The sequence below is a fragment of the Perognathus longimembris genome, chromosome 13, assembly GCF_023159225.1.
Source record: "Perognathus longimembris pacificus isolate PPM17 chromosome 13, ASM2315922v1, whole genome shotgun sequence".
NCBI lineage: Eukaryota > Metazoa > Chordata > Mammalia > Rodentia > Heteromyidae > Perognathus > Perognathus longimembris.
The window spans coordinates 17,161,668-17,189,484 of NC_063173.1; the positions used below are offsets into that span (position 1 = coordinate 17,161,668).

General features: G+C 41.4%; 1 protein-coding gene across 2 annotated transcripts in view; it reads right to left on the reverse strand.

The window, feature by feature from the left end:
• Dennd5a (DENN domain containing 5A) overlaps nt 1-27,817 on the reverse strand; it is an 87,919-nt gene that overhangs the window by 11,678 nt on the left and 48,424 nt on the right. For both annotated transcript variants that reach the window (XM_048359577.1, XM_048359578.1), the window contains exons 7-15: nt 26,229-26,444; nt 23,869-24,103; nt 15,921-16,071; nt 14,966-15,059; nt 12,348-12,479; nt 7,108-7,260; nt 4,814-4,898; nt 2,521-2,605; nt 282-410 (exon numbers count right to left, since the gene is read on the reverse strand). In XM_048359577.1, the coding sequence (XP_048215534.1) occupies nt 282-410; nt 2,521-2,605; nt 4,814-4,898; nt 7,108-7,260; nt 12,348-12,479; nt 14,966-15,059; nt 15,921-16,071; nt 23,869-24,103; nt 26,229-26,444 (1,280 nt within the window). The remainder of the gene's footprint in view (nt 1-281; nt 411-2,520; nt 2,606-4,813; nt 4,899-7,107; nt 7,261-12,347; nt 12,480-14,965; nt 15,060-15,920; nt 16,072-23,868; nt 24,104-26,228; nt 26,445-27,817) is intronic.

Consider the following 27,817-nt stretch of genomic DNA (forward strand, 5'->3'; position numbering starts at 1 on the left):
GAGGAAATGCCTTATGACCAAGGAATGTCCCCTGAGTACAAAAAGGAGCAGAGAATCCCATTGTTTTGTTATCTTTAAGACAGTTTTAGGAATGCAAATTAGAAAAGGGAAAATAGATTGTATTGTTTTACAGATAAAGATCAAGAAGAAATACAGCAGAACTTTCTAGGCAATTTGAGTTTATAGCTCATGACATACTGAATATTCTTCTGACACAGGGGTTTCCAATCTCCCCCACCAACCCTAGGAGCTTGTTTCTACTCCAGGTGGAGTGGTCTTACTTGGTGAGCTCGTGGTCTGAGAGTAGTTGCTTCAAGTGTCTAGAAAGCAACTTTTTTTCCATGGACAGTCGCACCCATGCTCTGGCCTTTCCCACATCGGTCTTGATTTCCCCAATGTTCTGGATATGCCTTAAAGGGAAATAAACAAGGAAAGAGGAGGATCAGTGATGAGATGAACTCACTGTTAATACCTCACCCATAAAGCCAATGAAGTTCTCTCTTCTCTCTTCTTCTCCAAATGCTTCCACATGGCATTGTCATACAAGGTAGCCATAATTTTAGGAAGCATTATAAACACCCCCAAAATAAACTTCCTAAAAAAATAAAAGGAGGGGCTGGGGATATAGCCTAGTGGCAAGCGTGCCTGCCTCGGATACACGAGGCCCTAGGTTCGATTCCCCAGCACCACATATACAGAAAACGGCCAGAAGCGGCGCTGTGGCTCAAGTGGCAGAGTGCTAGCCTTGAGCAAAAAGAAGCCAGGGACAGTGCTCAGGCCCTGAGTCCAAGGCCCAGGACTGGCCAAAAAAAAATAAAATAAAATAAAAGGAGCTGAAAGTGGTGGCTCAAACTATAAACCAAGCTACTCTGGAGACAGAAATTAGAGGATTGTGGTTTTCAAAGCTAGACTAAGCATAAAATTTAAAGAGTCCCAATGGCTGGGCACACACCTGTCATCTCAAGCTACAAGAGGAATACAATGGTTAGGTACAGTGTATGCACCTATCATCCCAGCAACAAAGGGTACCAGTGGATTACAGTCTAGGCTGACCTGGGCAAAAAGTGAGGCCTTACCTTGAAAATAACCAACACAGAGCCGGTGCAGGGGGCTCATGCCTGTAATTCAATTAACTATCTGAAAAATGGAAGTGGAGCTGTGGCTCAAAGTGTTAGAGTGCTAGCCTTGAGCAAAAGAGCTCAGGGAGAGTGCCCAGCCTGAGTTCAAGCTCCATGACCAAAAGAAAAAGAAAATAACCAACATAAAAGGGGGCCTGCAGAGTGGCTCAAGTACTAAGGCACCTGCTTAGGAAGCATAAGGCCCTGAGTTCAAACCAAATGTATGAATAAATGAATTAATTAATATAAAAAGAGGGAAAGGACATTGTAGGATGGTACAAGAACAAAGAACCAGAAGGTACCCTAATCCTGAGCTCTAGAGCCTTGAGATAGTTTCCTATGCTCCTTCACCTGGTATGGTTCTCAAGAAATGCCAGGAGACCTAAGACATTATAAAGAACAATGCCACTAAAGAGGGCTTCCTGTTTAGGCAATATGCTCTAACAGCCACTTGCATTGAATCATCTAAAGTAGACATCCAGGCTAAGTAAGTACAGTGAATCAAGCTTGCAATACCAGCCACAAAGGGGATAGATACAGTAGAATTGTGCTTCAAGGCCAACCCAGGCAAAAAAGGTTGCAAGATCCTGTTTCAAAAAACAAATTGGGGGGTGGGAGATAGGCGTGGGACTATGGCCTAGTAGTAGAGTACTTGAAGCCCTAGGTTTGATTCTTCAGCACCACATATATATTAGAAGCTGGAAGGGGGCACTGTGGCTCAAGTAGTAGTGTGCTACCCTTGAACAAAAAGAAGCCAGGAACAGTGCTCAAGCCCTGAGTTCAAACCCCAGGACTGGCAAAAAAAAAAAATTAGGCCAGGCACTGATAGCTCACTGCCAATAATTCTAGCTACTCATGAGATTGAGATCTGAGGATCAAAGTTTGAAGACAGCCTGGGCAGGCAAACTCTTAAGACTCTTATCCCCAATTAACCAGTGTTGGTACTGGAAGATTGGCTCAAGTAACAAAATGCCATGAGCTAAAAAAGCCCATTGAAAACTCTAAGCCTTGAGTTCAAATCCCAGTACCAACACACACACACACACACACACACACACACACACACCACCACCACCACCACCACCACCACCACCACCAACAACAACAACAATAACAATAACAAATGATAATTAGGCATGGTGGTATATGCCTAAATCTCAGCTTCACAGGAAACAGAGATAGGAGGATTGAGGTCCAATGCTGGCTCAGACAAAAGTAGAAGACTCCTACTAGAAAGTAAACTAAAGCAAAAAAGGGGTATAGGTTTGGTTCAAGTAACAAAACACTTGCCTAGCAAGCACAAGCCACCAGTACCACCAAAAATAAACAACAGTGAACACCAAAGCAACATCTGTAAACAGGATAAATAACAGTGGCTTCTTACATATGAGCCCAGACTGACCTCATATCCTGAATCAGAGAGATCCTCAGGGGAGACATGGCAGCGCTGGCATCAGACTTCCTCCGTTCTGAATCAAGAAGTATTCCTACAATAACAAGGATGACCATGTCCAAAGAGATCTGCATAACCTAATAGCTAGTACCCTCCTTACAGAAAATCACAAATTTCTTGAAATGCTCGAAACATTAGTGATATCTTAAGCAATCATTTCATAAATATTTATTTAGCTCTCATTAGAGATCAGACATTATATATATACACACACACACATATGTGTATGTTTGTTTATTTATTTATTTATTGCCAGTCCTAGGACTTGGACTCAGGGCCTGAGCACTGTCCCCGGCTTCTTTTTGCTCAAGGCTAGCACTCTGCCAAATTGAGCCACAGCACCACTTCTGGCTCTTTCTATATGTGTGGTGCTGAGGAATCGAACCCAGGGCTTCATGCATGCTAGGTGAGCACTCTACCACTAAGCTACATTCCCAACCCTAGATTTTATATTTTATACATATTATTTCATTTAATTTTCAAAAAATTGGTAAGATAGCCATAGAAGGTATCATAATTTCCCCACTTAACAGAGGAAGAAACAAGTTCACCAAAGTTAGCTGCTTTTAAGATGTGCTCATCATAATCCATGGAAGCAGTGCTTCCACTTGAGCTACTGCTCATCTCCTGTTACTGTTTCAAATGAGCTACTAAAGAGACAAGATAAAGATATTATCCTAGAATGCTTACTTAGGTCCTCTAAAAGAGACATTAAAATACCTTTATATCCTCATGTCTGGCTCAATGTTTAAAACTTACTTTTATCATCAAGCTGATGAGAATATCTAGTTATACGTTATCTCTTAGTGGTAACTTCTACAGCCTTCCTGAGAAGACTATTTGCTTTCACATCCAGCATGGGGCGGGGAGGGGGGAACTCCTCATAAAGTTACCTATGAAACGTCTGTTCCATGTTTTCAGACAGTTATTTTCCCAAGTTCAGTACTAATTCAAGAGCAAAGAATTCACTCCCATCTTTTTATACCATCTGACTTACCTTTACCATTAGGACATTAGGATAAGTACATCCAAGAAAAGTCAACTTTAGTGCCTGGCAGGAAGGGGTAACAAATGCTAGTGTAAAAGGGAGATGTGGCCAAGAAGTAAAAGGAGGCAAGGGACACTGTAGGATGATATAAGGAACAATGAAGCAGGAAACAAGATACCTGGTTGCTAATCTGGGCTCTTCTAGTAATTTACTGCATGATCTTAGGTAAATTAATTTCTTCTCTGAACTCCATTTCTTCTCACAAAAATAAAATGGTTAGACTATACGATGATTCCTGGAGTCCCTATAAATTCTAATATTTGTGTTTCAGTTTTGTTTTATATTGTCCAGTGCTGGAGATTGAACCCAAGACCCTGTACAGGTTAGGCAAGGAAGTATTCTACTAATAAGCAACATCCTCAGTCCTGCTATTTACATGAAATTAGAAACAGGAAGAATAAGGTCTCCTTCACTTTTTGGTCACTGGTGGCTCATGCCTATAATCCTAGCTACTCAGGAGGCTGAGACCTGAGGATCTGGGTCCAAGGCCAGCCCAGGCAGAAAATTCATGAGATTCAAATCTCCAGTTAATCACCAAAAAGCCAGAAGTGGAGGTGTGGCAAGTGGTTTTGTGAGGAAATAAAAAGGATTGCTTAAATAAAGCCTTTCTTTGGCTTAGAGTTTCAAGGAGGGACACCGGCTTGACTATGCTCTAAAAACAGCTTTCCTCAAACATAGGATGGATATCAACACCATAGTAAAATTCAGTATATAAGACTGGCCAATTGCAAAATACCTTTTCTAGGGCTGGGAATATGGCCTAGTGGTACAGTGCTTGCCTCACATATTTGAAGCCCTGGGCTCGATTTCTCAGAACCACATATATAGAAGAAGCCAGAAGTGGCACTGTGGCTCAAGTGGTAGAGTACAAGCCTTGAGCAAAAAGAAGCCAGGGACAGTGCTCAGGCCCTGAGTTCAAGCCCCAGGACTGCCCCCCCCCAAATTATATGTATGTATGTATGTATGTATGTATGTATGTATGTATGTATATATCAATATCTTTTCTATTACATTTATAGAAAGGGTATGAAAACACATAATAAAAGCAAATTTCATGGTTTTGGTATGCTCAGAGAGCCTGGTGGTTCCCTATTTAAACCAAAAGATCCCAGAGCAAAAGGTCTCACTGGCTTGCTACAGATGATCATTCCAATGAGGGAAATTTCTGTTCAGTGGTACAGAGATTTTTTTTACCTGAGGTACTGAGGCTTGCTGATGTAAGTTTCCTCTGCCGGTTTTCCTGATAATGTAACAGGTGAGACCACAAGGCTGATTTCCCCTAGAACCAATGTGAAAGAGAAATAACTAACAGTTTAGATTTTAGAGTACAACTTTTAGTATACAGATATAGACTTTTTAGCTGGGTGTGGTGGCACACATCTGTAGTACTAGCACTCAGAAGGCTAAGGCCAATGAATTTAAGGCCTGTTTAGGGCACATAGTGATTTTGAAGCCAGGTAGGGATACAAATTAAGACTATCTCAAAAGGACAAATAAATAAGATGGATTAAGATGGGTAGATGTGGTGGTTCATGCCTCTCATACTATTCAGGAGACTGAGACAGGGAAGATAGAAATGCAAGGCTAGCCTGGGCAACAAGTCTACGAGGCCACATCTTAACCAGATCATCCCCACTACATAGGAGGCTAGACTGGGAGGATGGCTGTTTCAGACCAGTCCAGGACCTCCCCACAAAAAACTGCAAGACCTCATCTAATAGAAAGAGCTAGTGTAGTGGTACATGTCTGTCATCCCAGTTATAGTGGGAAACAAGAATTTCATTCCAGCAAGACTCTATCTCAAAAGTAACCACAGCAAAAAAACCTGGGATGTAGCTCAAGTGATAGAGTGCCTGCCTAGAAATGCAAACCCCACTAATGTTTGTGGTGTGTGTGTGCGTGTGTGTGTGTGTGTGTGTGTGTGTGTATGTGTGTGTAGCCTTGAACACAAAGAGACAGAAGACAGAGCCCAGGGACAGAGCCCAGGCTCAGAGTTCAAGCTCCAGGTCAGGCAAATGAATGAATGAAAAATAAATAAATAGACAACTTTATGAGGTAAGCCAAGATCAGAGAGACAAATGGTGCATGTTTCCCCTGATATGTGAAAGTTAGATTTAAAACACACTGGGCTATAACAAATTATACAGAATTCTAGATACTCATATACAGTCAGACCAAAAGAGGACAGTCTTAGGAAAAAAATCACAAAGGTACAATACCCAAGGACCTCTTCATATGTATATAAAATAATATACATACATACTGAAACAAACTCCAAAGAACTTTTTTAATTTTTTTTCTTTTTCAGATGACTGTATTCTTTGCCTTATATACAGGGTATTCATGGGCACATCTGAGGGAGGGAGGGAGGGGGAAAGGCACAGAATCTGAGGGAAAAGGGTGGAAAAAGTGCAGCAGTAGAGTACACCAGACATTGATGAAAGTGAACTATGCAACTCATGGGTAGAGATGGAAGGGAGAGAATAGGAGATAATGAGGGAACACGTGATACTGTGCAAAAGGAAATATATTTATTACCTGACATATGTAAATATAACCACACTGTATATCACCTCTAAAACAACAATAAAGCAAAATTTTTAAAGCAACTGTAGCCAGGTATTGGCAGCTCACACCTGTAATTCTAGCCAACTCAGGAGGCTGAGATCTCAGGATTGAGGTTCAAAGGCAGCCCAGACTGAAAAGTCCATGATATTCTTATCTCCAATCACACACACACACACACACACACACACACACGCATGCACGTGCAAGCGTGTGTGCACCAGAGGTAGAGCTATGGCTCAAGTGGTAGAGTGCTAGTCTTTTTTTGTTTTGTTTTGTTTTTTTGCCAGTCCTGGAGCTTGAACTCAGGGCCTGAGCACCATCCCTGGCTTCTTTTTGCTCAAGGCTAGCACTCTACTACTTGAGCCATGGTGCCACTTCTGGCTTTTTCTATATATGGTGTGCTGGGGAATCGAACCCAGGGCTTCATGCATGCTAGGCAAGCACTCTACCACTAGGCCACATTCCCAGCCCCTAAATGTTCAACTTAATTTTAAGAATTTCTCTCAAATCTTTAGATGGTTAAGCCATCTGTTTGCAAAAGAAATATTAATGGCAGACCTCTTTCCACTGGGAATGTACAATTAGTGAAGAATCCTTACAGTATGCATAGTACTTACTGAGCTCAAATTCTTTCTCTCTCTCTCTCTCTGTTCTACCTCCAATCAAGAGCCAATTGTCAAATAAAATCTATGAGGTTGACTTGCAATTTACTTTCAGAAAGAAATACTATTTTTAAAATTCTGGTAAACACACAGTTATAAAACTATTTTTAAGAAAAAAAATAGTTGGAATCATATTTGTTTAGCTATTTCATATTCATTCTAAGTGCGGTTATACACCATTTTCAAAGCTGGATAGAGTGTGATAAGTGAAACCAGGAAGAAAGCTGGCTCAACATGGAGAGGCCAGACATGTATTACCTGTTTTACTTGTAGTCCATGACTCCAGATCCTTTCTAGAAGGTCACAGAGGCTGGCAATCAAGGTATTCTCTTCTACTCCAGTGATGTTCACTTCCCCATGCCCTAGCTCCACAGCCTCACGTCCCATCTTCTCCACCAGCATCCTCTTTGTCTAGAAATCAGTAGGATAGATAACCGCATTAAGTAGAAGCACATGCCACCAGCTGTGGCTGCCTGCATGAACACGTGCTGGCTGAATAAGTCCCTAAAACGCAGGATACTGATAGTCATTTAGGTCAGGTTATGGGTACTGCAGATTTTGAAAGGAAATGAGAACACAACAATCACCACATGACCCTGAGCAAGAAATTTCATCACTCCAGATTCAATTTTTGTATTTATGTTGGTGGTTAAATAAAATTCTTATATCATGCTCACCTATGATACTCTCTAATTCTGACTGCTTAAATAACTTCAATAAACAAACCACCAAGCCAGGCACTGGTGAATCATAACTGTAATCCTAGCTACTAGTTCAAATCCTAGTTCAAAGACAGCCGGGGCAGTAAAGTCCATGAGACTCTTATCTCCAATTAACCACCAGAAAAACAGAAATGGCACTGTGGCTCAAAGTGGTAGAGTACTAGCCTTGAATGAAAAAGCTCAGGGACAGTATCCAGCTTTGAGTTAAAGCCCCACAACTGACAAAAAAAAATATATGAAATAAACAAACCTTCAGTCATATATACAAAAATACCTGAAATAATTTTCAAAGGGATAAAAAAAATGAGGAAAATAATTAAGCTAAAAATCCTCAATGTCTATTGTAACCAAAAAGAACACAAATAGTATAATGCTAACCACAGTTTTTATTAAAAATGTGTCAGGACTGTACTAAGTGTTGCATTAACTCATTTAAGCCTAATTTGTTAAGCCTGTTTTGTTTTGTTTTGTTTTTGGCCAGTCCTGGGCCTTGGACTCAGGGCCTGAGCACTGTCCCTGGCTTCTTCCCGCTCAAGGCTAGCACTCTGCCACTTGAGCCACAGCGCCGCTTCTGGCCGTTTTCTGTATATGTGGTGCTGGGGAATCGAACCTAGGGCCTCGTGTATCCGAGGCAGGCACTCTTGCCACTAGGCTATATCCCCAGCCCCTAATAACATTCTTAAGTGATAAGAATTATTATTATTTACAACTTACTAATAAGTTGAGAGCTTAAGTAATTTCCCCAAAACTACACAGCAAAGGAGTGGCAGATCTGGATTTGAACCCAAGTCAGCCTGAACTTTAAGTACAAATTCTTTTTTTTTTTTTTTTGGCCAGTCCTGGGCCTTGGACTCAGGGCCTGAGCACTGTCCCTGGCTTCTTCCCGCTCAAGGCTAGCACTCTGCCACTTGAGCCACAGCGCCGCTTCTGGCCGTTTTCTGTATATGTGGTGCTGGGGAATCGAACCTAGGGCCTTGTGTATCCGAGGCAGGCACTCTTGCCACTAGGCTATATCCCCAGCCCCTAAGTACAAATTCTTAATATTTAATTACATTGTAAATTTTGATACACAAAAAGTAGGAAAAAATCATCCCTAATGCTAGCTTGAAAAAGTAACTCTTATTATTCTGGCGTGTTTCTTTCCAGTGTTACTGTTTTGGGGTTTTTTGTTTTGTTTTTACTATGACACACAATGCACACACGCGTGTGCACATGTACGTGTGCACATGCACCAAGAACTAGGTTAAGAAATAAGCCAGGGGGCTGGAAATATGGCCTAGTGGAAAGAGTACTTGCCTTGTATACATGAAGCCCCTGGGGTTCGTCAGCACCACATATACAGAAAAATGGCCAGAAGTGGCGCTGTGGCTCAAGTGGCAGAGTGCTAGACGAGCAAAAACAAGCCAGGGATAGTGCTCAGGCCCTGAGTTCAAGCTCCAGGAGGAGGAGGGAGGGGGGAGGGGGAGGGGGGAGGGGGGAGGGAGGAGGAGGAGGAGGAGGAGGAGGAGGAGGAGGAGGAGCAGCAGCAGCAGCAGCAGCAGCAGCAGCAGCAGCAGCAGCAGCAGCAGCAGCAGCAGCAGCCAGGCACTAGTAGCTCACGCCTGTAATCCTAGCTACTCAGGAGGCTGAGATCTGAGGATTGCGGTTCAAAGCCAGCCTGGGTAGGAAAGTTCATGGGACTCTTATCTCCAATTAACTGGAAGTGGCACTGTGCCTCAAAGTGCTAGAGCACTGGCTTTGAGCGAAAAGGCTCAGTGACAGTGCCCACGCTCTAAGTTCAAGCCTCATAACTGACGAGAGAGAGAGAGAGAGAGAGAGAGAGAGAGAGAGAGAGAGAGAGAGAAATACTGTCCATCTCTAACCACTGAGGCCCTCTTCCAATCACTTTCTTACCAGAAATGACAACATATATAATAAAACTACAGAAAGGCATCTATATTTGTATTCCTAAATAATACAGTTTAGCTATATGTTTTTCTTCTGTGACTTGCTTTTTCACTCAACTTTATGTTTGCAATATTCATCAAAGTTGATGGACACCCTGGTTCAGTTTCACTGCTATATAGCATTCCACTGGACACTAGTTATCCTACTGACTGGCCCTTGGCTTTTTTAGATTTGGGAATATTACAAAGAATGCTATACTAAACTAACTGCCACATTGCAAAAATGACCATTAATTGACACATTGCAAAAGTTTTCTCTAGAGAATATACCTAGGTGAAGAATTGCTACATAATGATATGCTGTTTTCCAAAGTGATCATATCAATTTCTACTTCCAAGAGCAAGAGTATTCTATTGCTCCATGGGCTTTGTGTTCTTATGACTGCTTATAGTATTTCTTCAGTCTTTAAGATGCACATTTTCCTACACAGTAGCAAGTCACAAAATGGTATGTCTTGGGCTGGGGATATGGCCTAGTGGCAAGAGCGCCTGCCTCTTATACATGAAGCCCTCGGTTCAATTCTCCAGCACCACATATACAGAAAATGGCCAGAAGTGGTGCTGCGGCTCAAGTGGCAGAGTGCTAGCCTTGAGCAAGAAGAAGCCAGGGACAGTGCTCAGGCCCTGAGTCCAAGGCCCAGGACTGGCAAAAAAAAAAAAATGGTATGTCTTTCACTCATCATTTAGCCAAGCACTGGACACTGAAAGGAAGGTGTCACTGCCTAGGAGCATAGCTTAAATCCTGAGAATGAATGGCAAGACAATGAAGGAATACTCTTTGAAAAAAAAAAATGGAGCATCAATTCTCTCAGGATAGAAAAAGAACAGTGCACAGAAAATCACAGAACTCAATGACTCAAGAGTGGTCAGACAATTTTAAAAACCTGAATTTAAAGTATTATTTCTACAGAGAGAGAAAGGGTAAGTGAATACAGTCATAGTATTCAATGTGGAACCAGGCAACTTGAGGGGATGGGTAGGACTTAAAAAGATGGGGAGAACAATGGAAAGGGTAACCTCAATCAAGATGCATTGTTCTCATACAGACATGTTGAACTAAAGCCCCTTTGTACAACCACTAAAGATTATTTTTCAAGTTATATATGTAAAAAATAATAAAATATCTGCCCTGCAATGTGCTGGTGGCTCACATCTGTAATCCTAGCTACTTGGAAGGTAGAGTCAGCATTACAAGGAAGAGCACAACTCAAGGACAACCCAGGCACACATCTGAGTCACCTCCTCAACCAATGGTGTGCATATGTTATTCTGGCTATGAGGCTGAGATCAGGAGGACTATGCTTCCAGGCTAGCCTAGGCAAAAACATCCTCGAGACTTCATCTCAACAGAAAATGCTGAGCATGATAACATGTGCCTATCCACCCAGCTAAAAATATAAGCCTAAAACAAGCTGACTGCAGGCTAGCTGTGCACCCCAGACAAAAATGTGACCCTGTCTTTAAAAATAACCAGTGCAAAAAAGCACTGGAGGTGTGCCTCAAGTGGCAGAGTAGAACAACAACCTAATAAGCATGAGGCCTTGAGTTTCAAATCCCAGTATTGAAGAGGGGAAAAAATCACTTCTGATATAAAAATCTAACTTTCAAAATAATAAGAAGTTTCTATAAGAAAAAAACATTTTATTTCTCCCTAAACATTACAGCCTCTCTGAAAATACAGAAAGATCTTTTCATTTCATTGGTAAAGAGGAGGTAATAAAGACTATGTTAGCAGATTTACCCTAAAAATCATGACATGTTGATTTTGTTGACTCTACTAGAAAGTAAATTCAAATGATAATTAAGAATAACCATCCTGGGCTGGGGATATAGCCTAGTGGCAAGAGTGCCTGCCTCGGATACACGAGGCCCTAGGTTCGATTCCCCAGCACCACATATACAGAAAACGGCCAGAAGCGGCGCTGTGGCTCAAGTGGCAGAGTGCTAGCCTTGAGCGGGAAGAAGCCAGGGACAGTGCTCAGGCCCTGAGTCCAAGGCCCAGGACTGGCCAAAAAAAAAAAAAAGAATAACCATCCTCCTAGCTGATTTTCACATGTACCCTAGAGTGAAAGTCAGGGTGCAAGAAGAATTTAAAAGGGAGGCCTGGAGGCCCAGTTTTAGGAATCTCCTATTCTAACTTAACCCACAAAATACATTTTGAAAAGGAATAGAAGAATTGTAATTTAACAATTAACAAAAGTTATACTTTGAAATAAGACTTTAGTAAACTTAAGTTAAAGGATAGAAATTATAAGAAAGATTACTTAGTGGTTTATGTAGAAAAGATTAAATGTACCATATAGAGGATAAACCAGAAATTATAAAATTGAGGAAGAAGCTATCTGATGGAGAAAAATCCCTATATTTATGAAACTCAGAAAGGCATTAAAAAGAAATCATCAGCCAATGAGAGATGGGGAAGATTGTGAAAAAAGTGACACTGACCAAGATGCATTTTACTCATAAGCTTACATGTTAAATTAAAATACCTTTGTAAGGTGTAACTTTTGGACAAATTAATTTCCTCCCTTTCCAGAAGGGAAAGGTTAGAAGAGCCTACTTTTAAAAAATGCAATAGCTTTTCACAGTAGAATTTTACAGAAAAATAAAAAGTGAAAGTTGAAAAAAAAATCTTAGTAATAGTGATCCAATACATTAATATAAATAAATCTGTGAAATAAAATCAAGAGTATTCAATCTTATAAGATTTCCAAGTAAGAAATTGTTTTAAGAAAAAAATACCTTTGTAAACTACTTAAAGATTTTTTTTTTAATTTTAAAGAAATAAACAGAAATTCATAGCACCCACAGAGAAGGGTCCATAGCTTACCTTGTTGCGACATTCTTTCAGCAGGCCCTCAACAAACTTCCAGTTGGTTTGAGCAATGACTGATGGAGAGAGGTTAGACAGTTTGGGTTGGCGGATAGTGCTGCCCATATTCCTAGCTTCCTGGATGTATTTCTGCATCAAACAGAAAAATTGAAGACCTTTTGTGTCCATTCACGCAAACCATAGGCAACCAATACTGACAGGTGCCTGAAGAGGGCATTACTACCTCATATCTTCTCCCATGGCTCCGATAATATTGAGAGCAGTAGCTTGAAAATGCAACTCTTGCTGGGTGCCAATAGCTCACAACTGTAATCCAAGCTACTCAGGAGCCTGAGATCTGAGGATCAGAGTTCAAAGCCAGTCTGGGCAGGAAAGTCTCTTATCTCCAATTAATCACAGAAAAGGAGGTGTTGTGGCTCAAATGGTAGAGAGCTAGCCTTGAGCAAGAGGAGCTCAAGAACAGTGCCCAAGCCCTGAGTTCAAGCTCCATGACCTACCCCCCAAAAAAGCAATTCTTGAGCTGGATGCTGGTGGCATCTAGCTACTCAGTAGGCTGAGATCTGAGGTTGCAGTTTGAAGCTAGTTCATACAAGAAAGTCCATGAGACTCTTATGTCCAATTAACCACCGAAAAGCCAGAAGTAGAAATGTGGCTCAAAAGGTAGAATGAGCAAAAAAGCTCAGGGTCAGCACCTGAGCCCTGAGCTCAAGCCCCAAGACTGGCGCACCACCCCCCCCCCCAAAAAAAAGCAATTATTGTACCAAAGGCAAAATCTGAGATGATACAATTTCTAGTTTTGCTGATATAAAACACTTCATAAGTACAATAGTTACCTTTGATTAAAAATACAAGGGGTAGACTGGGAATCTGGCTTGGTAGTAGAGTGCTTGCCTTGCATGCATGAAGCCCTGGGTTCGATTCTTCAGTACCACATACACAGAAAAAGCTAGAAGTGGCACTGCATGCAGCTCAAGTGGTAGAGTGCTAACCTTGAGCAAAAGAAGCTCAGGGACAGTGCCCAGGCCCTGAATTCAAGCCCCAGGACTGGGGAAAAAATACAAGGGGCAAAAAAATAAATAAAACCAAAAAGCATGGCTATAGTACACATAGCTCACCTCAGTGTACAAACCCATCAAATTTGAAAAGTACCACTGCAAAAACCCTTTTCCCAATCAAGTTAAACAGAATTTAATTCTTCTTCCCACATTAAAAATACCTATTCTTGGCTGGGAATATGGCCTAGTGGTAAAGTGCTTGCCTCACATCCATGAAGCCCAGGTTCGATTCCTCAGCACCACATATACAGAAAAAGCCAGAAGTAGCACTGTGGCTCAAGTGGTAGAGAACTAGCCTTGAGCAAAAAGAAACCAGGGACAGTGCTCAGGCCCTGAGTTCAAGCCCCAGGACTGGCAAAAAAAAAAAAAAAAAAGATACCTATTCTTTCTAAACTTGCTAAATTAGAGACTGAGAAAATAAGGCTGCACACTCAAAACAACTACATTTCCTGCTTCTCTACAATATGCTAGGATTGCTTGTTTTAACATAGGCTCAAAGCACTGTAGTAACTACACATAAACATCATCTCAGTATTTTCAGTTCATGACCAACATTTTTTCCGTATTCTTTTCTTTTCCCTTCCACCAAATTTACTTTAGTAGCACAACTCTCCATTCTGTTCGACCTCCTTAACTGGCCCCTTTCTCCCACAAAGTTAGGATTCAACTCCTATCACTTAGAGCAGTGTTACCTTCCTACTCATTTGCTAACTATCTCTGTAACTCACTCCTCCAAAATATTCTGTCCAAACCAGCTTTACACAACATAAATCAAGCTTTAAGTCCTACCATTCATTTCCTACACTTGAAATGCTAATCTCTCTAAAATCCTATCATTCTCCAAGCTTATATGCTGACTTCTCCAAGTAGTTTTGTTGGTTACTCCAAGTAGAACTGATCTCTTTCTCTCACCAATAATCATATGGCCAATTCAAGTGATTCTTTTACAGAAATTATTTGTGTTGCACTTTTTATTCTAAGGACAGATACCTCTCTTATATTTCTAATTGCTTACCACAGTGATTTCTACCAAAAAGTGTACTCAATAGTCTCTGCTGAAAACAGTAAGATTCAGGCGCTCATGGCTCATGCCTATAACCCTATCTACTCAGGAGGCCAGGATCTGTGGATAAGGGTTTGAAGCCAGCCTATACAGTAAAGTCTGTGAGACTCTTATCACCAATAAACTACAAAAAAAAAAAAAAAGAAAAAGAAAGAAAGAAAGCCAGAAGTGGATCTATGGCTCAAGTGGTAGAGTGCTAGCCTTGAGGAAAAACAAAACAAAAAACCAGAAGCTTAAGGACAGTGCATGGGCCCTGAGGTCAAGTTCTTCAACTGACCAAGAGAAAAAAAAGAAAAGCCAGGTCAGGGACAGTGCCTAGGCCCTGAGATCAAGCCCCAGGACTGGCACAAAAACTAACAAAAAACTAGACTTATTATTTATAGGGAATAGTCATGACTGGCACACATGAACTGGACCAGAGGCTGAGGAAGTGGTAAAAAGAAGGCATATGGAGCATGATATTAGGGCCATTCCTTGACAAAGTTGAGATATCATACCTCTCTCTGGTCATTATCTAAACGCAGGTGTTCTGTATGCTGCTTCTGCCGATCTTTCCGCCTCCACTGAGCAGGGGCATTCCTTTTTGTCCACCTGAAAATATCCAAGCAAGCAATTAAGAACATCCTAAAGCCACCGACAGGAGAAACTTGAATGTTTGAGAGACCAACAGTGGATCAGCAGAGAGTTCAGAGACGTTGAGGAAATGCAGCTCAAAAAGCAGTGACTAGAAGCTGGGCACTAGAGGTACCTGCCTACAAATCGTAGCTACTTACTTAGGAGGCTGAGATCTGAGGGTTGTGGTTTGAAAGCCAAGCAAGAAAGTCTATGAGACTCTTATCTCCAGTTAACTACCAAAAAGGTGGAAGTGGAGCTGTGGCTCAAACTGTAGAGTGTCCAAGCCCTGAGTTCAAGCCCTAAAACCAGCACATATTGGGGACCAGTGACTGAACAATGAAGAAGAGATTATAGCTCCCCAAGGGATATCTGTCTCAAAAACATGTACAAGAACGTCACCTGGTGATCTAAAATTGTCATTCATTGATAACTCATCTCCAAAAGTAAAGGAGAGTAATCCAGCTTAATTATCTACTTTCAGTTTGATTATTTCAACTACCACTTACTGAAGATACAATGGTAGCTAGCTTGCTATTTGAGATCCAAGCATGAGATGACTTTAACCCATCTGTAGCCTGGCTTTTTGCAGGTCCTGAGCATATTTGTTATCTTAAATTTTCATAGTGAAGACAGGAGCTGGCAGATATTCTAAACTATTTTCTTGCTTATAAGTGAATAATCTTCTAAACTACTCTCTTGCTTATAATTTACAGGTACTGGTTTTTTCTTTGTATTTATTTCATAAAAATCTAAGGGCTTTAGGGGAGGGGTACTAAGGGTTGTCAGGTGACAACCCTGACTTGGAACCTCAGCCAGGGATTTGCAGGGTTGACTCACTTGTTGCTAGCTGGTCCAGTGGAAAGCACATCAGACTGCAGCTTAGGGAAAAATCCTGGTTCATACTTCCCTTGTCCAATCTTCATGTCAAGTAAATGGGGGTGAACTGCAGTATGGTCAATTTTCACCAGACGTAGTTCAATTGCTTTCTCTGAATGAGAATTTAAAAAATCAGGTCAAATATTTTTCAAGAAGCAGCTATGCTTCCATTTCCTGCCAAGATGAAGTAGCAGGAGCTGGTACTTATTACCTTCCTTCTTGAAACAACAGAAAGAAGGGAAGAAATAGAATATATATATGTGTGTGTGTGTGTGTGTGTGTGTATGTGTGTGTGTGTATATGTACGAATAAATTTCAAAACACTAGACATCTGGCAATGGAAGGCAGTAGCCCTGAGAAAAAGAAAACAAATGAGGTAACTCCTAAAAATGCCTCTGCTAACTGCCTAGAGAGTTTCTAATTTGTGGCACAGGGAAGGAAACAGAAATCTAGGGAGATTCTGATAGACTCCCTGAGTTTAAAAAAGCCAAATAGAGGCTGGGGATGTAGCATAGTGGTAGAGGGCTTGTCTACTATGAGCAAAGTCCTCAGTTCAAAAGGAGAGATCCAAGTATGTTTATTTGGCCTCTGAGAAGCCAAGGTGGTAGCATCAGTAAGAAACAGTACCAGAAAAGGGAATTGCAGAGGGTCCATCCTGAATATTTGCCAAGGTAACTGACCATTTCATACAAGTAAAGCAACTACTAAAAACTGGAGAAAAAATCAACTGAAAAAACAAAGGAAGGGGTGGCACTAACCAAGAGGCAATGTACTCATAACTTGATTTATGGAATTGTAACTCCTTTATACACATACATCATCACTACCATCATCATCATCATCATCATCATCATCATCATCATCATCATCGTTATAAAACATTCAGAGCCAGGCACCAGTGGCTCACGTCTATAATCCTAGCTACTCAGGAGGCTGAGACCTGAGAATCGCAGTTCAAAGCTAGCCTGGGCAGAAAAGTCCCCATGAGACTTTTATCTCAACCATTCAAAAACCAGAAGTGGAGCTGTGGCTCAAAGTGGCAGAGCTCTAGCCTTGAGCAAAAAGAGCTCAGGGACAGCAACCAGGCCCTGAATTCAAAACCCATGACTGACAAAAAATAAAAATAAAAATAAAAAAGATGGAGACAGACAGACAGACAGACAGAAATTCATTTATTCTAACAATAAAAGAACCACCTGAAAGGTTTAGAAAGAACAGTACACAATTCTTATCCAGGACTAGGAAATCTCATCATTTTGGGGGGCTTTGAGAATTCAGAAGACTCTTTCCTCAGTAATAAAGAGTAATAGTCAATAGTCAATATACTAAAAGATTCTCATCCTACCAAGCAAATTTCAAAAGCACAACCAGAAAGAATCAACCTATTTCCAAATAACTTAACAATATCCCAGAAAAAAATCAAGAATATGTCTACAATTCAAAAGGGTAAGATTCATCAAATCAAAGATGTCCAGACATGCAAAGAAGTCAGGTAGTATATAACACATGACGGGAAAGGAAGGGGAAAAAAATCATGACAGAAACCAGCCCAGAATTGACACAAATGACAAAATTAGCAGACAGGAATATTAGCAGTTATTATAACTGTATTTACTATATCATATTTAAGTTAACAATTACAACATAAGAAACATTTTTTAGGGTAATGGGTATGTTTACCAGTTCTTGATATAAATCTAAGCACCTGCCAACACTAGGGCTGGAGGTGTGGCTCAAGTAGTAAAATGTTTGCTTAATATATGCAATATTGGGTTTAAAACTGGATTTAAACTGCAATGCATAAACAATGCTTACTATATGCTAATTACACCTTGAAAGTTTTAGATGGCTGTGGTGTGGCTCCACTGTAGAATATTTCCCTACCATGAATGAGAACCAATGTTTGATCTCTACAACAGGGAAAAAAAATTAACTGTAAAAAAAATTTAAAGGCAGTAATTCTGTTATATTCTAGTCACAGAAAAACAAGACAATATGTTGTAAACTAAATGTACATCTGGGGGGATTGAGGAGGAGGGAAGGTGGGAGAAAATGAGATAGGAAGTAACAAGTTTGACAAGAAATGTACTCACTACCTTACATATGTAACTGTAACCCCCTCTGTACATCACCTTGACAATTTAAACAAAAAACATAAAACATTTCAATCTTGGGACTTTGCTATGAGTTCCAGGTCCAATCTCATTTTCTTTGGGCCTTCCTCACTTCTCCCTACCCTTGTTCTCAATTGGTCAAACTTAGTAAAAGTCTAAAATGTGCCTGCAATATTTGTGGACCTGTCAATACAGTGATGAGCCAAAGGACCTCTTTATGTGTAAAATTATTATGCAGGTGCAGTAGATTGCCAAAATATACCCTTGTAAATTGTGACATTTTAAAAACTCTTCAATAAGATGTGTTTATGTTGTTTCTATTTTCTAGTGGGACTGGTTTAAGAAGCTCAGGTGTCTGTTGAATGAATGAGATGGCTAAACTATTCCCACAGGCTAGGGATATGAGGCTAGTGAGAGGAGCTCTGCTCTAGTGGATTTGTTGTGTGTAACACTGGTATGTATTTAAGGGATATGTCAATGGCAAGCACATTCCTATGTTCTGAGAACAAAACAGAGTCATCTGAAACATGTTAGAATGCTCATTTTCTTTGTTTTTGTTTTTTTTGCCAGTCCTGGGCCTTGGACTCAGGGCCTGAGCACTGTCCCTGGCTTCTTCCTGCTCAAGGCTAGCACTCTGCCACTTGAGCCACAGCGCCGCTTCTGGCCGTTTTCTGTATATGTGGTGCTGGGGAATCGAACCTAGGGCCTCGTGTATCCGAGGCAGGTACTCTTGCCACTAGGCTATATCCCCAGCCCCTAGAATGCTCATTTTCTGAAATAAGCTTTACAACTGAGAATTAGTTAATTCTTCATACCATATTCCAAAACCCACATCGTAAGAGGACCATGTCACTACATATTCTGGCCATAACTGAGACTGGAGTAATTCAAATTGACACATTACAGTATTTAACATATGGATTACAGATGGGCTAAGAATTAACTGCCTCTCTCTTATGGAAAATAGGTAGGGCCTCAAGTGATTAGAGCTTCTGACTTTACTGCCTGTGGTTATAAGCAGAAAACCCCATTACTCATGGTATGTCAAGTACAAAGACTGCCATGAAAATGGTTAAGAATCCTAACTAAAACCATAATTTGGGATTGTTTCCTAAACTCGCAGTCCCATAGAAATCTCTTTCAAGGTGCCCAGGTCCAAACCCTGAAGCAGGGTTCAGGAATTTGAAGACTGCTGTGTCCAAGAGGCAAGAATGACTGTATTCAACTAATTCACTCACATAGAAAACATGTGAGCCTAAGTCATGACTTTTCTTTTCTTTGGAGGGGGGGGCGGTGATACTGGGGTTTAAACTCAAGACTGCATGCTTAGGAAGCAAGCACTGTACCATTTGAGCCTTCTTGCTTTAGTATGCTGTTTTGGTTTTGGATTTTTTGGCGTGCGTGTGTGTGTGCGTGCGTGTGTGCGTGCGTGCGTGTGTGTGTGTGTGTGTGTTAGTAGGGCTTGAACTCTGGGCCTGGGCGCTTTCCCTGAGCTCTTCAGCTCAAGGCCAGAGCTCTACTACCTGAGCCACAATGCCACTTCCAGGGTGGTTAACTGGAGATAAGAGTCTCACAGTCTTTCCTGGCTTTGAACCTCAATCCTCAGATCTCAGCCTCCTGAGTAGCTAGGATTACAGGCATGAGCCACCAGCACCCGGCTTGTTGTGTTTTGTTTTGTTTTGTTTTAAGATAAGGTAATTACAGGCATGAGCCACCAGCACCTGGCTTGTTGTGTTTTGTTTTGTTTTAAGATAAGGTCTTGAGCTTTTGCCCAGGCTGGCCTGAAACCATAATCCTACCTCCACCTCCCAAGCAGCTGGGATTACTAGTGTGCACCACCATGCCTGGCAAGAAGACTATTATCCCATCTTTTTTTTTTCCCTCTTCCTTCCTTTCCTTCCTCTCCTTCCTTCCCTACTTCCTTCCATCCTTCTTTCCTTCCTTCCCTCCCTTATTCTTTTTCTTTTTTTCTTTTTCTTTCTCACTCTTTCTTTCTTTTTTTGTGCCAGTCATAAGGTTCAAACTCTGGGCCTGGGTGCTTGCTGTCCCTGAGCTCAAGCTCAAGACTAGCGCTCTACCACTTGAGCCACAACACTTCTGGCTTTTTCTGAGTAGTTAATTGCAGATAAGAGTCTCATAGACTTTCCTGGCTGAGCTGGCTTCGAACTGCAATCCACAGATCTCAGCCTCCTGAGTAGCTAGGATTATAGGTGTGAGCCACGAGCACCTGGCTGAGTACTATTATCTTAATGAAAGGACTGAAAGGTAAAGATAGAAATTAGAGAGTGTAAGGTTGATGAAGACAAAATTCTAGCTTCAATATCTAAAAAACAAAAGCCTAGTTGGTGCTGGTGGATCACACTTGTAATCCTAGCTACTCAGGAGGCTAAGATCTGAGGATCAGGTTCAAAGCCAGTCAGGGCAGAATGGCCCTGACTTATCTCCAATTAACCACCAAAAAGCTAGAAGTAGAGTACTAGCCTTGAGCACAAAAGATCAGGAACAGTACCCAGGCCCTGAGTTCAAGTCTCAGGTCCAGCATACCAAAAAAAAAAAAAAAAGTCTGACATATTCATTCATTTGGCAAATATTGGGTAAATATACATATGTCGGACATAGAGTAGTAGGTAGTTATAATGGTAAATGAATAAACAAACTATACTAAAGACTAAAGTAAGGACACAGAGCATCCTATAAGTAAGCACACTACTTACTCTAACGTTAAAAGCTGAGGCCATCCTCCAAAACTAAGCTGATCTAGCTGTAGCCCTCAGTGAACAAAAAGGCATGGTCAATCATTTGTGTAGTCTACAATTTTTAACATTTGTGTGACTAAGCACTACGCTAGAGGATTAGGGACAAGAAAGTGAGTAAATACAGACTTTGCACATCAGCTATTTTCTGATAACAATTCAAAGCAGATTATAGAGTGGAGGTGAAAACAAAGTACCATAGGTGCACAAAAAAAGAATCAACTGACTCAGCCTGGAGCATGAGAGACTTCACAGAGAAGGAGATATATGGGCTAAGTGTTGTTTTGAGCTTATGTGTTTTGTTTCATTTTCTGACAACTATCAATTTCTTACTCATACTTCATTAATCCCTTCTTTTTTTATTGTGAAGATGATGTACAGAGGGGTTACGGTTCATACTTAAGGTTGTGAGTACATTTCTTGTCATACTTGGTACCCTCTTCCTCATTTTTCTCTGTCCCTCCCCCAACCCATCCCCTCACCCCCATCCCCCACCTGCTCTCATCATTTTTTTTTATTTTTTTTTGGCCAGTCCTGGGCCTTGGACTCAGGGCCTGAGCACTGTTCCTGGCCTCTTCTTGCTCAAGGCTAGCACTCTGCCACTTGAGCCACAGCGCCTCCTCTGGCCGTTTTCCATATATGTGGTGTTGGGGAATTGAACTGAGAGCTTCATGTGTAGGAGGCAAGTACTCTTGCCACTAGGCCATACTCCCAGCCCTCTCATCATTTTTTTAACCTTTCCAATGATGGACATCATCATTCTAGTCTACAATGCTTATGAACTCTATGAACATTAACAACAAAATAATTTCTCCCAGGTCGGGTGATCATTTCTTTCCTTTTACTTAGCATAATCGCTTCCTTCTTGTTCTCTCATTTCTTCCCCCCACCCCCGTTGCCCTTGAGTTAGTTCACTTTCATCAATGTCCATTGCAGCTGTTGGGTCCCCTCTACTGTGGTGCTGTTTTTTTTTTCCCACCTACTTTCTACCCATTCTGTGCCCTCCTCCCAGCTTCCCTCGGATGCACACCTTATGTGAGGTAAAGAATATAGAGTCCTCTAAATACTGTAAGACTAATTAAGAAGAGGTCCTTTTTTTCCTTATCTTTGGAATTCTTTTCAGTCTGTATATTGTTTTAGGTACATATGAAGTAGTGCTTGGGTCTAACTTTTTGGTGCATTTCTCCCAAGACTGTCCCTTTTTGGTCTCGCTGTGTATCGGTATCCCTGTTTGCTTTGTCACATCTCTTTGCGATTTGATTCTAACACCCACAGATCAGGAAGACTATGTACCGTTTGTCTCTCTGTTCTTGGCTTGTCTTGCTCAACATGATTTGTTCTACTCCTATCCATTTCCCTGCGAATGCCAGTATCTGATCCTTTCTGATAGCTGTGTAGAATTTCATTGTATATAGGTACCACATTTTTGGGGATCCATTCATCTGTAGTAGGGCATCTTGGCTGTTTCCATACTTTGGCTATTGTGAACAGTGCAGCAATGAACATGGAAGTGCAGGTGTCTTTGTTGTATCCTGGATCCTGTTGCTCAGAGTATATGCCTAGGAGCAGTATGGCTGGGTCATAGGTTATACGAGGCGAGCACTTTACCACTAGGCCACATTCCCAGCCCTGGGTCATAGGTTATGTCTATGTTTAGTTTTTTCAGAAACCTCCAGATTGCTTTCCAGAGTGGTTGTACTAGTTTGCATTCCCACAAGCAGTGTAGTAGGGTTCCTCTTTCTCCGCATCCCCTCCAGCATTTGTTGTTGCCTGAGTTCAGAGTATAGGCCATTCTGACTGGGGTAAGGTGGTATCTCAGGGTTGTTTTTATTTGCACTTCCTTTACAGCCAGGAATGCTGAATATTTCCTCATGTGTTCCTCATTTTTATTTCTTCTTCTGTGAAATCTCTCTTTAGATGCCTTGCCCATTTAGTAATTGATTTATTAGGTTTCAGAGGGATATGTTTCTTGAGCTCCCTGTATATGATGGATTATAGGCCTGTTGCATTGCTGGTGAAGATCTTTTCCCAATTGGTTAGCTGTCTTTCTAGTTTAGTAGCTATGTCTTTAGCTGTGCAAAAACTTTTTATTTTAATTTAATCCCATTTGTCAAGTCTCTTTCCAATCTGCTGTGCCCCTGAATCCCTTCTTTCTTGATTAAAGAATTCTAATATTGTTCAGAGTTGTACTGCACCCAATTCAATGTTTACTCCCTAGCTTTAAAGGCAGTAGCATAATGAAATCCTACTCTATGAGAACATGGAAATTGTTGGGAATTTCTGGGAAATGCTTTCTGATAAATGGGGAGAAATAAAAGTGATATCAACTCTCCCTCTTCTTCATGTAAATGTGAATATAAAAAGTCTCATAACTGGCTGGGCACTGGTAGCTCACACCTGTAATCCAGTAGCTCAGGAGACTGAGATCTGAGGATTGAGGTTTGAAGAGGCTCTTATCTCCAAATAAACACCAAAAAAAAACAAACTGGAAATAGAGCTGTAGCTCAATGGTATGGTGCTAGACTTGAGCAAAAAGTTCAGGGACAGCTTCCAGACCCTAAGTTCAAGCCCCAGGACTGACACTGACACTGACACACACACACACACACACACACACACACACACACACACACACACACACACGGTCTCATAACCATGACTCAACATCATTACTACAAAAATAACATACTAAAATGGAATCTCAATTTCTAATTACAGTGGTAAGTCACTGAGCAAATAACAGCAACCACCACTTCTGTTCTTGCTAACATGAAAAAAAAAACACCTCTATTTGTTTTACCCCCTGCTGCTTACATTCCCTGCTACTTATTTCAGGACCTGTTCCAACTGACACAATGTTAAAGTATGAAAAGAAGACTGTCAGATTTTTATTTTAAGTCAATAATAAGGAAGAACACTGCAGGTGATGTACTAACAATAGGCAAAGGCAGAAACAGGAAAAGAAGTTGGCATGTTTAGGAACAAGGACATGTTAGAAATGTAGCTCAAGAGGCTAAACATATAGCTCTGGGGAGGCCTTACCTGCTTCATCCACAGTAGTGCATTTCTGGTACATGGATGTGCGGAGCGTAGGTGTCCGAACATTTAACAGCCTTATCTTGTCTACCCGGGAATCAAATACCCGGAGCACAGGGTCTTTATCATCATCATCATGACACATAATTTTGTTGTCAATAAAAGAAGCAAACATTTGGGTTTCCAGGAATCTTGAGAGAAAGGGCAGGTAGGGCTCAGGTTGATCTGACAGAAAAGATGCCTGATGGGAAAAAAAACAGCCATTTGACCAACACAAGCAACATACCCAAAAGATATAGTAAGATAATTCTTCTCTGGACTTTCCTAAACTTTTATGAAAAGCAAACTGCAAAATCCCTTCACTCCTTTAAAAAAATTTTTTTCAGGAATTCTGACCCTAGGGCTGGGAATATGGCCTAGTGGCAAGAGAGCTTGCCTCATATACATGAAGCCCTGGGTTCAATTCCCCAGCACCATATATATGGAAAACGGCCAGAAGTGGTGCTGTGGCTCAAGTGGCAGAGGGCTACCCTTGAGCAAAAGGAAGCCAGGGACAGTGCTCAGACCCTGAGTCCAAGGCCCAGGACTGGCAAAACAAACAAACAAACAAACAAAAAACAAAACAAAACAGAAATTCTGACCCTAGAACAAACTTATGCTGATAATCTACTTAGGCAACCAATCAGATTGGGGAGGGGGGCAGGGGGCAGATAGATGTGCTCATGGTACTGGGTCTTGGACTTGGTCTTGACCTCTTGGTTGACATTTTTCTTTGTGCCTGTCCTAGGGTTAGGCCCTGTCCTGAGCTTTTTTGCTCAAAGCTAGTGCTCTACCACTTGAGCCACAGCTCTACTTCCCACTTTTTTGGTTATTAATTGGAGATAAAAGTCTAACACTTTCCTTCCCTTGCTGGCTTCAAAGTGTGATCCTCAGATCTCAACCTCTTCACTAGCTAGGATTACCAGCCACCAGGGCCAAGCTTGCTTGATTATTTTGCTCAAGGCTGGCTATCTGCCACTTGTGCCACATCCTTCACTTCCGCCAAGCTTGCTTGATTTTTTTTTTTATTTTTTTTTGCTCAAGGCAGCTATCTGCCACTTGAGCCACATCCTTCACTTCCAGCTTTTTGTTGGCTAACTGGAGATAAAAGTCTCTCAGATTTGTCTTCCTTGGCTGATTTTGAATGGGTCAATCAAGAGTCCTTTCTCTTTCCCCAACACTAACCACCCCTCAAAAAAAAGACAAAGGGTGAACAAATGCAACAATGGTGCTCACTGAACACTACGTTGAAAATGAACTATACAACATATGGGTGAGGATGGGAGGGAAAAACTAGGAGAGAGGCAGGGAAGGGGTGACACTGCTCAAAGACTTATGTAATTTTAATCCCTCTGTATATCACCTTTATAGTAACAATTAAAAAATTAAACAAAAAAATCTTTTTGGCTGTAGATAAATGACTAGATAGTAATAATAAGTACATCAAAAGACCATTATAGGCTGAGTAGTGATAACTCAAGTTGGTAATCCTGGCTACTTAGGATTCTAAGATTTGAGAATTGCAGTTTGAAGCCAGACTGAGCAAAAAAAGTCCATGAGACTCTTCAATAAACCAGCAAAAAGCCAGAAGTAGAGCTGTGGCTCTAGTGTTAAAACAGCAGCCTTGACCAAACCAAGTAAGAACACGAGGCCCTAAATTCATGCCACCACCCCACAAAGGTACCAAAAGGTGGGTACCAATGGCTCCCATCTGTAATCCTAGTTACTAAGGAGGCTGAGATCTGAGTGCAGGGGCAGGAAAATCTGTGAGACTCTTACTTCTAATTAACCATCAAAATGCCAGAAGTGGAGCTGTGGCTAAAATGGTAGAGCACTAGCCTTGAGCAAAAAAGCTCAGAGACAATACCCAAGCCCTGTGTTCAAACTGCAGGATACCACACCCCCCCCCCCAAAAAAAGAAAAAGGCACACAAGCCGAGTGCCAGTGGCTCACATATGTAATCCTACTCAAGAGGCTGAGATCTGAGGATCACAGTTCAAAGCCAGCCTGGGCAGGAAAGTCTGTGAGACTCATCTCCAATTAACTACCAGAAAACACAAAGTGGCACTATGGCTCAAAGAGGTAGAGTGTTATGCTAGCCTTGAGCTGGGACAGTGGCCAGGCCTAGAGTTCAAGCCCCACAGCTGATTAAAAAAAGACACACACACACACACACACACACACACACACACACACACACACACACAAAGACCATCATACTTGTTCTAGTAATACATATAAAACAAAACAAAAAAAAATAATTACTCAACTTTTTCAAGGTGTAACCCAAGTTTTCATTCTTTATCATCCAGCCAGACTATACTTACTTTATCAAAGTTTTGCATTTGCTCCCTGTTGGTAAACCAGGATTCCTTATCCTGACTGGGCTGAATGACAAACACTTCATAATCTGCAAACATCTGAGTAAAACGATTTGCAAAAACTTCCCGAATCTGAATGTTTAGCTGATAAATCCTAAGTTCTTCTTCATCACATTGAACTTTGAGATCCTTATTGCTACTGGAATCTTCACGTACTTCTAGCTACAAAAGAGAAAAAAAAAAAGCTAAAAATATAGACACCTGTTCTTTTATGCCAAAGAAATGTGACAGGCACCAGTGACTCAGTGACTATAATACTAGCTGCTCAGGAGGATAAGATCTCAGAATCATAATTCGAAGCCACACCAGGCAGGAAAGTCCACGAGACTCTTATCTCCAATAAAGTGCTCAGAAAAGGCCAGATAGGGGGCTAGGAATGTGGCCTAATGGTAGAGTGCTTGCCTAGCATGCATGAAGTTCCTCAGCACCACATATACAGGAAAAGCCAGAAGTGGCGCTATGGCTCACGTGGTAGAGTGCTAGCGCTGAGCAAAAAGAAGCCAGGGACAGTGCTCAGGCCCTTAGTTCAAGGCCCCAGGACTGGCAAAAAAAAATAAAAATAAAGCCAGGATCAGTCCTTGGGCCCCGAATTCAAGCCCTAGGACTGGCAAAAATAATAAGAATAATAAATAAGGGGGCTGGGAATATGGCCTAGTGGCAAGAGTGCTTGCCTCGTATACATGAGGCCCTGGGTTCGATTCCTCAGCACCACATATACAGAAAATGGCCAGGAGTGGCGCTGTGGCTCAAGTGGCAGAGTGCTAGCCTTGAGCAAAAAAGAAGCCAGGGAAAGTGCTCAGGCCCTGAGTTCACGGCCTAGGACTGGCCAAAAAAAAAAAGAATAATAAATAAGTATTTTTTTTTAAAGCCAGATGTGGCACTGTGGCTCAAGTGATAGAGCACTTGCTTTGAGCAAAAGAAATTCAGAGACAATGCCCAGGGCTGGTGTGTGTGGGTGTGTGGGTGTGTATGTGTGTGTGCGCACACACACACAAATAGAAATGCAACTAGTCTAATTTTTTCCATTGGTCTTTTAGTTAACCAACAGTGAGAAGCTGAGAATAAAACAGTGAAAAAATAAACAAGTTCTAGGGACAGGGAGTTTAGCTCAATGGAAGAGCATCTGTCTAGCATATGCAAAGGAGGAGGAGGAAGAGCAGGAAGGAGAGGAGAAGGAAGAAAGGAAAGAAGAGAAGAGAGGAGAAGGGAAACCAGAGGGTAAGAGAGGAGAGGGAGGGAAGAGGAGAGGGAGGGAAGGGAAGGGAAGGGGAGAAAAGTGGGGAATAGAAAGAAAAGAAAAAGATTTTGACACAAAGGAAAATATAGAGTTCCTTTTAAAGATAACCAACAACTCAATGGTCCGAGAGAAATTTAGCCATGAAGAAAAAAGTGCTAATTATTTCAAGTGTTAAGGACAAATGAAGGAATTTATAAAAGTCAATGAAGAAGCCAGGTGCCAGTGACTCACACCTATAATCCTAGGTACTGAGAAGGCTGAGATCTGAGTATTGTAGTTTGAAGCCACCCAAGCTGAC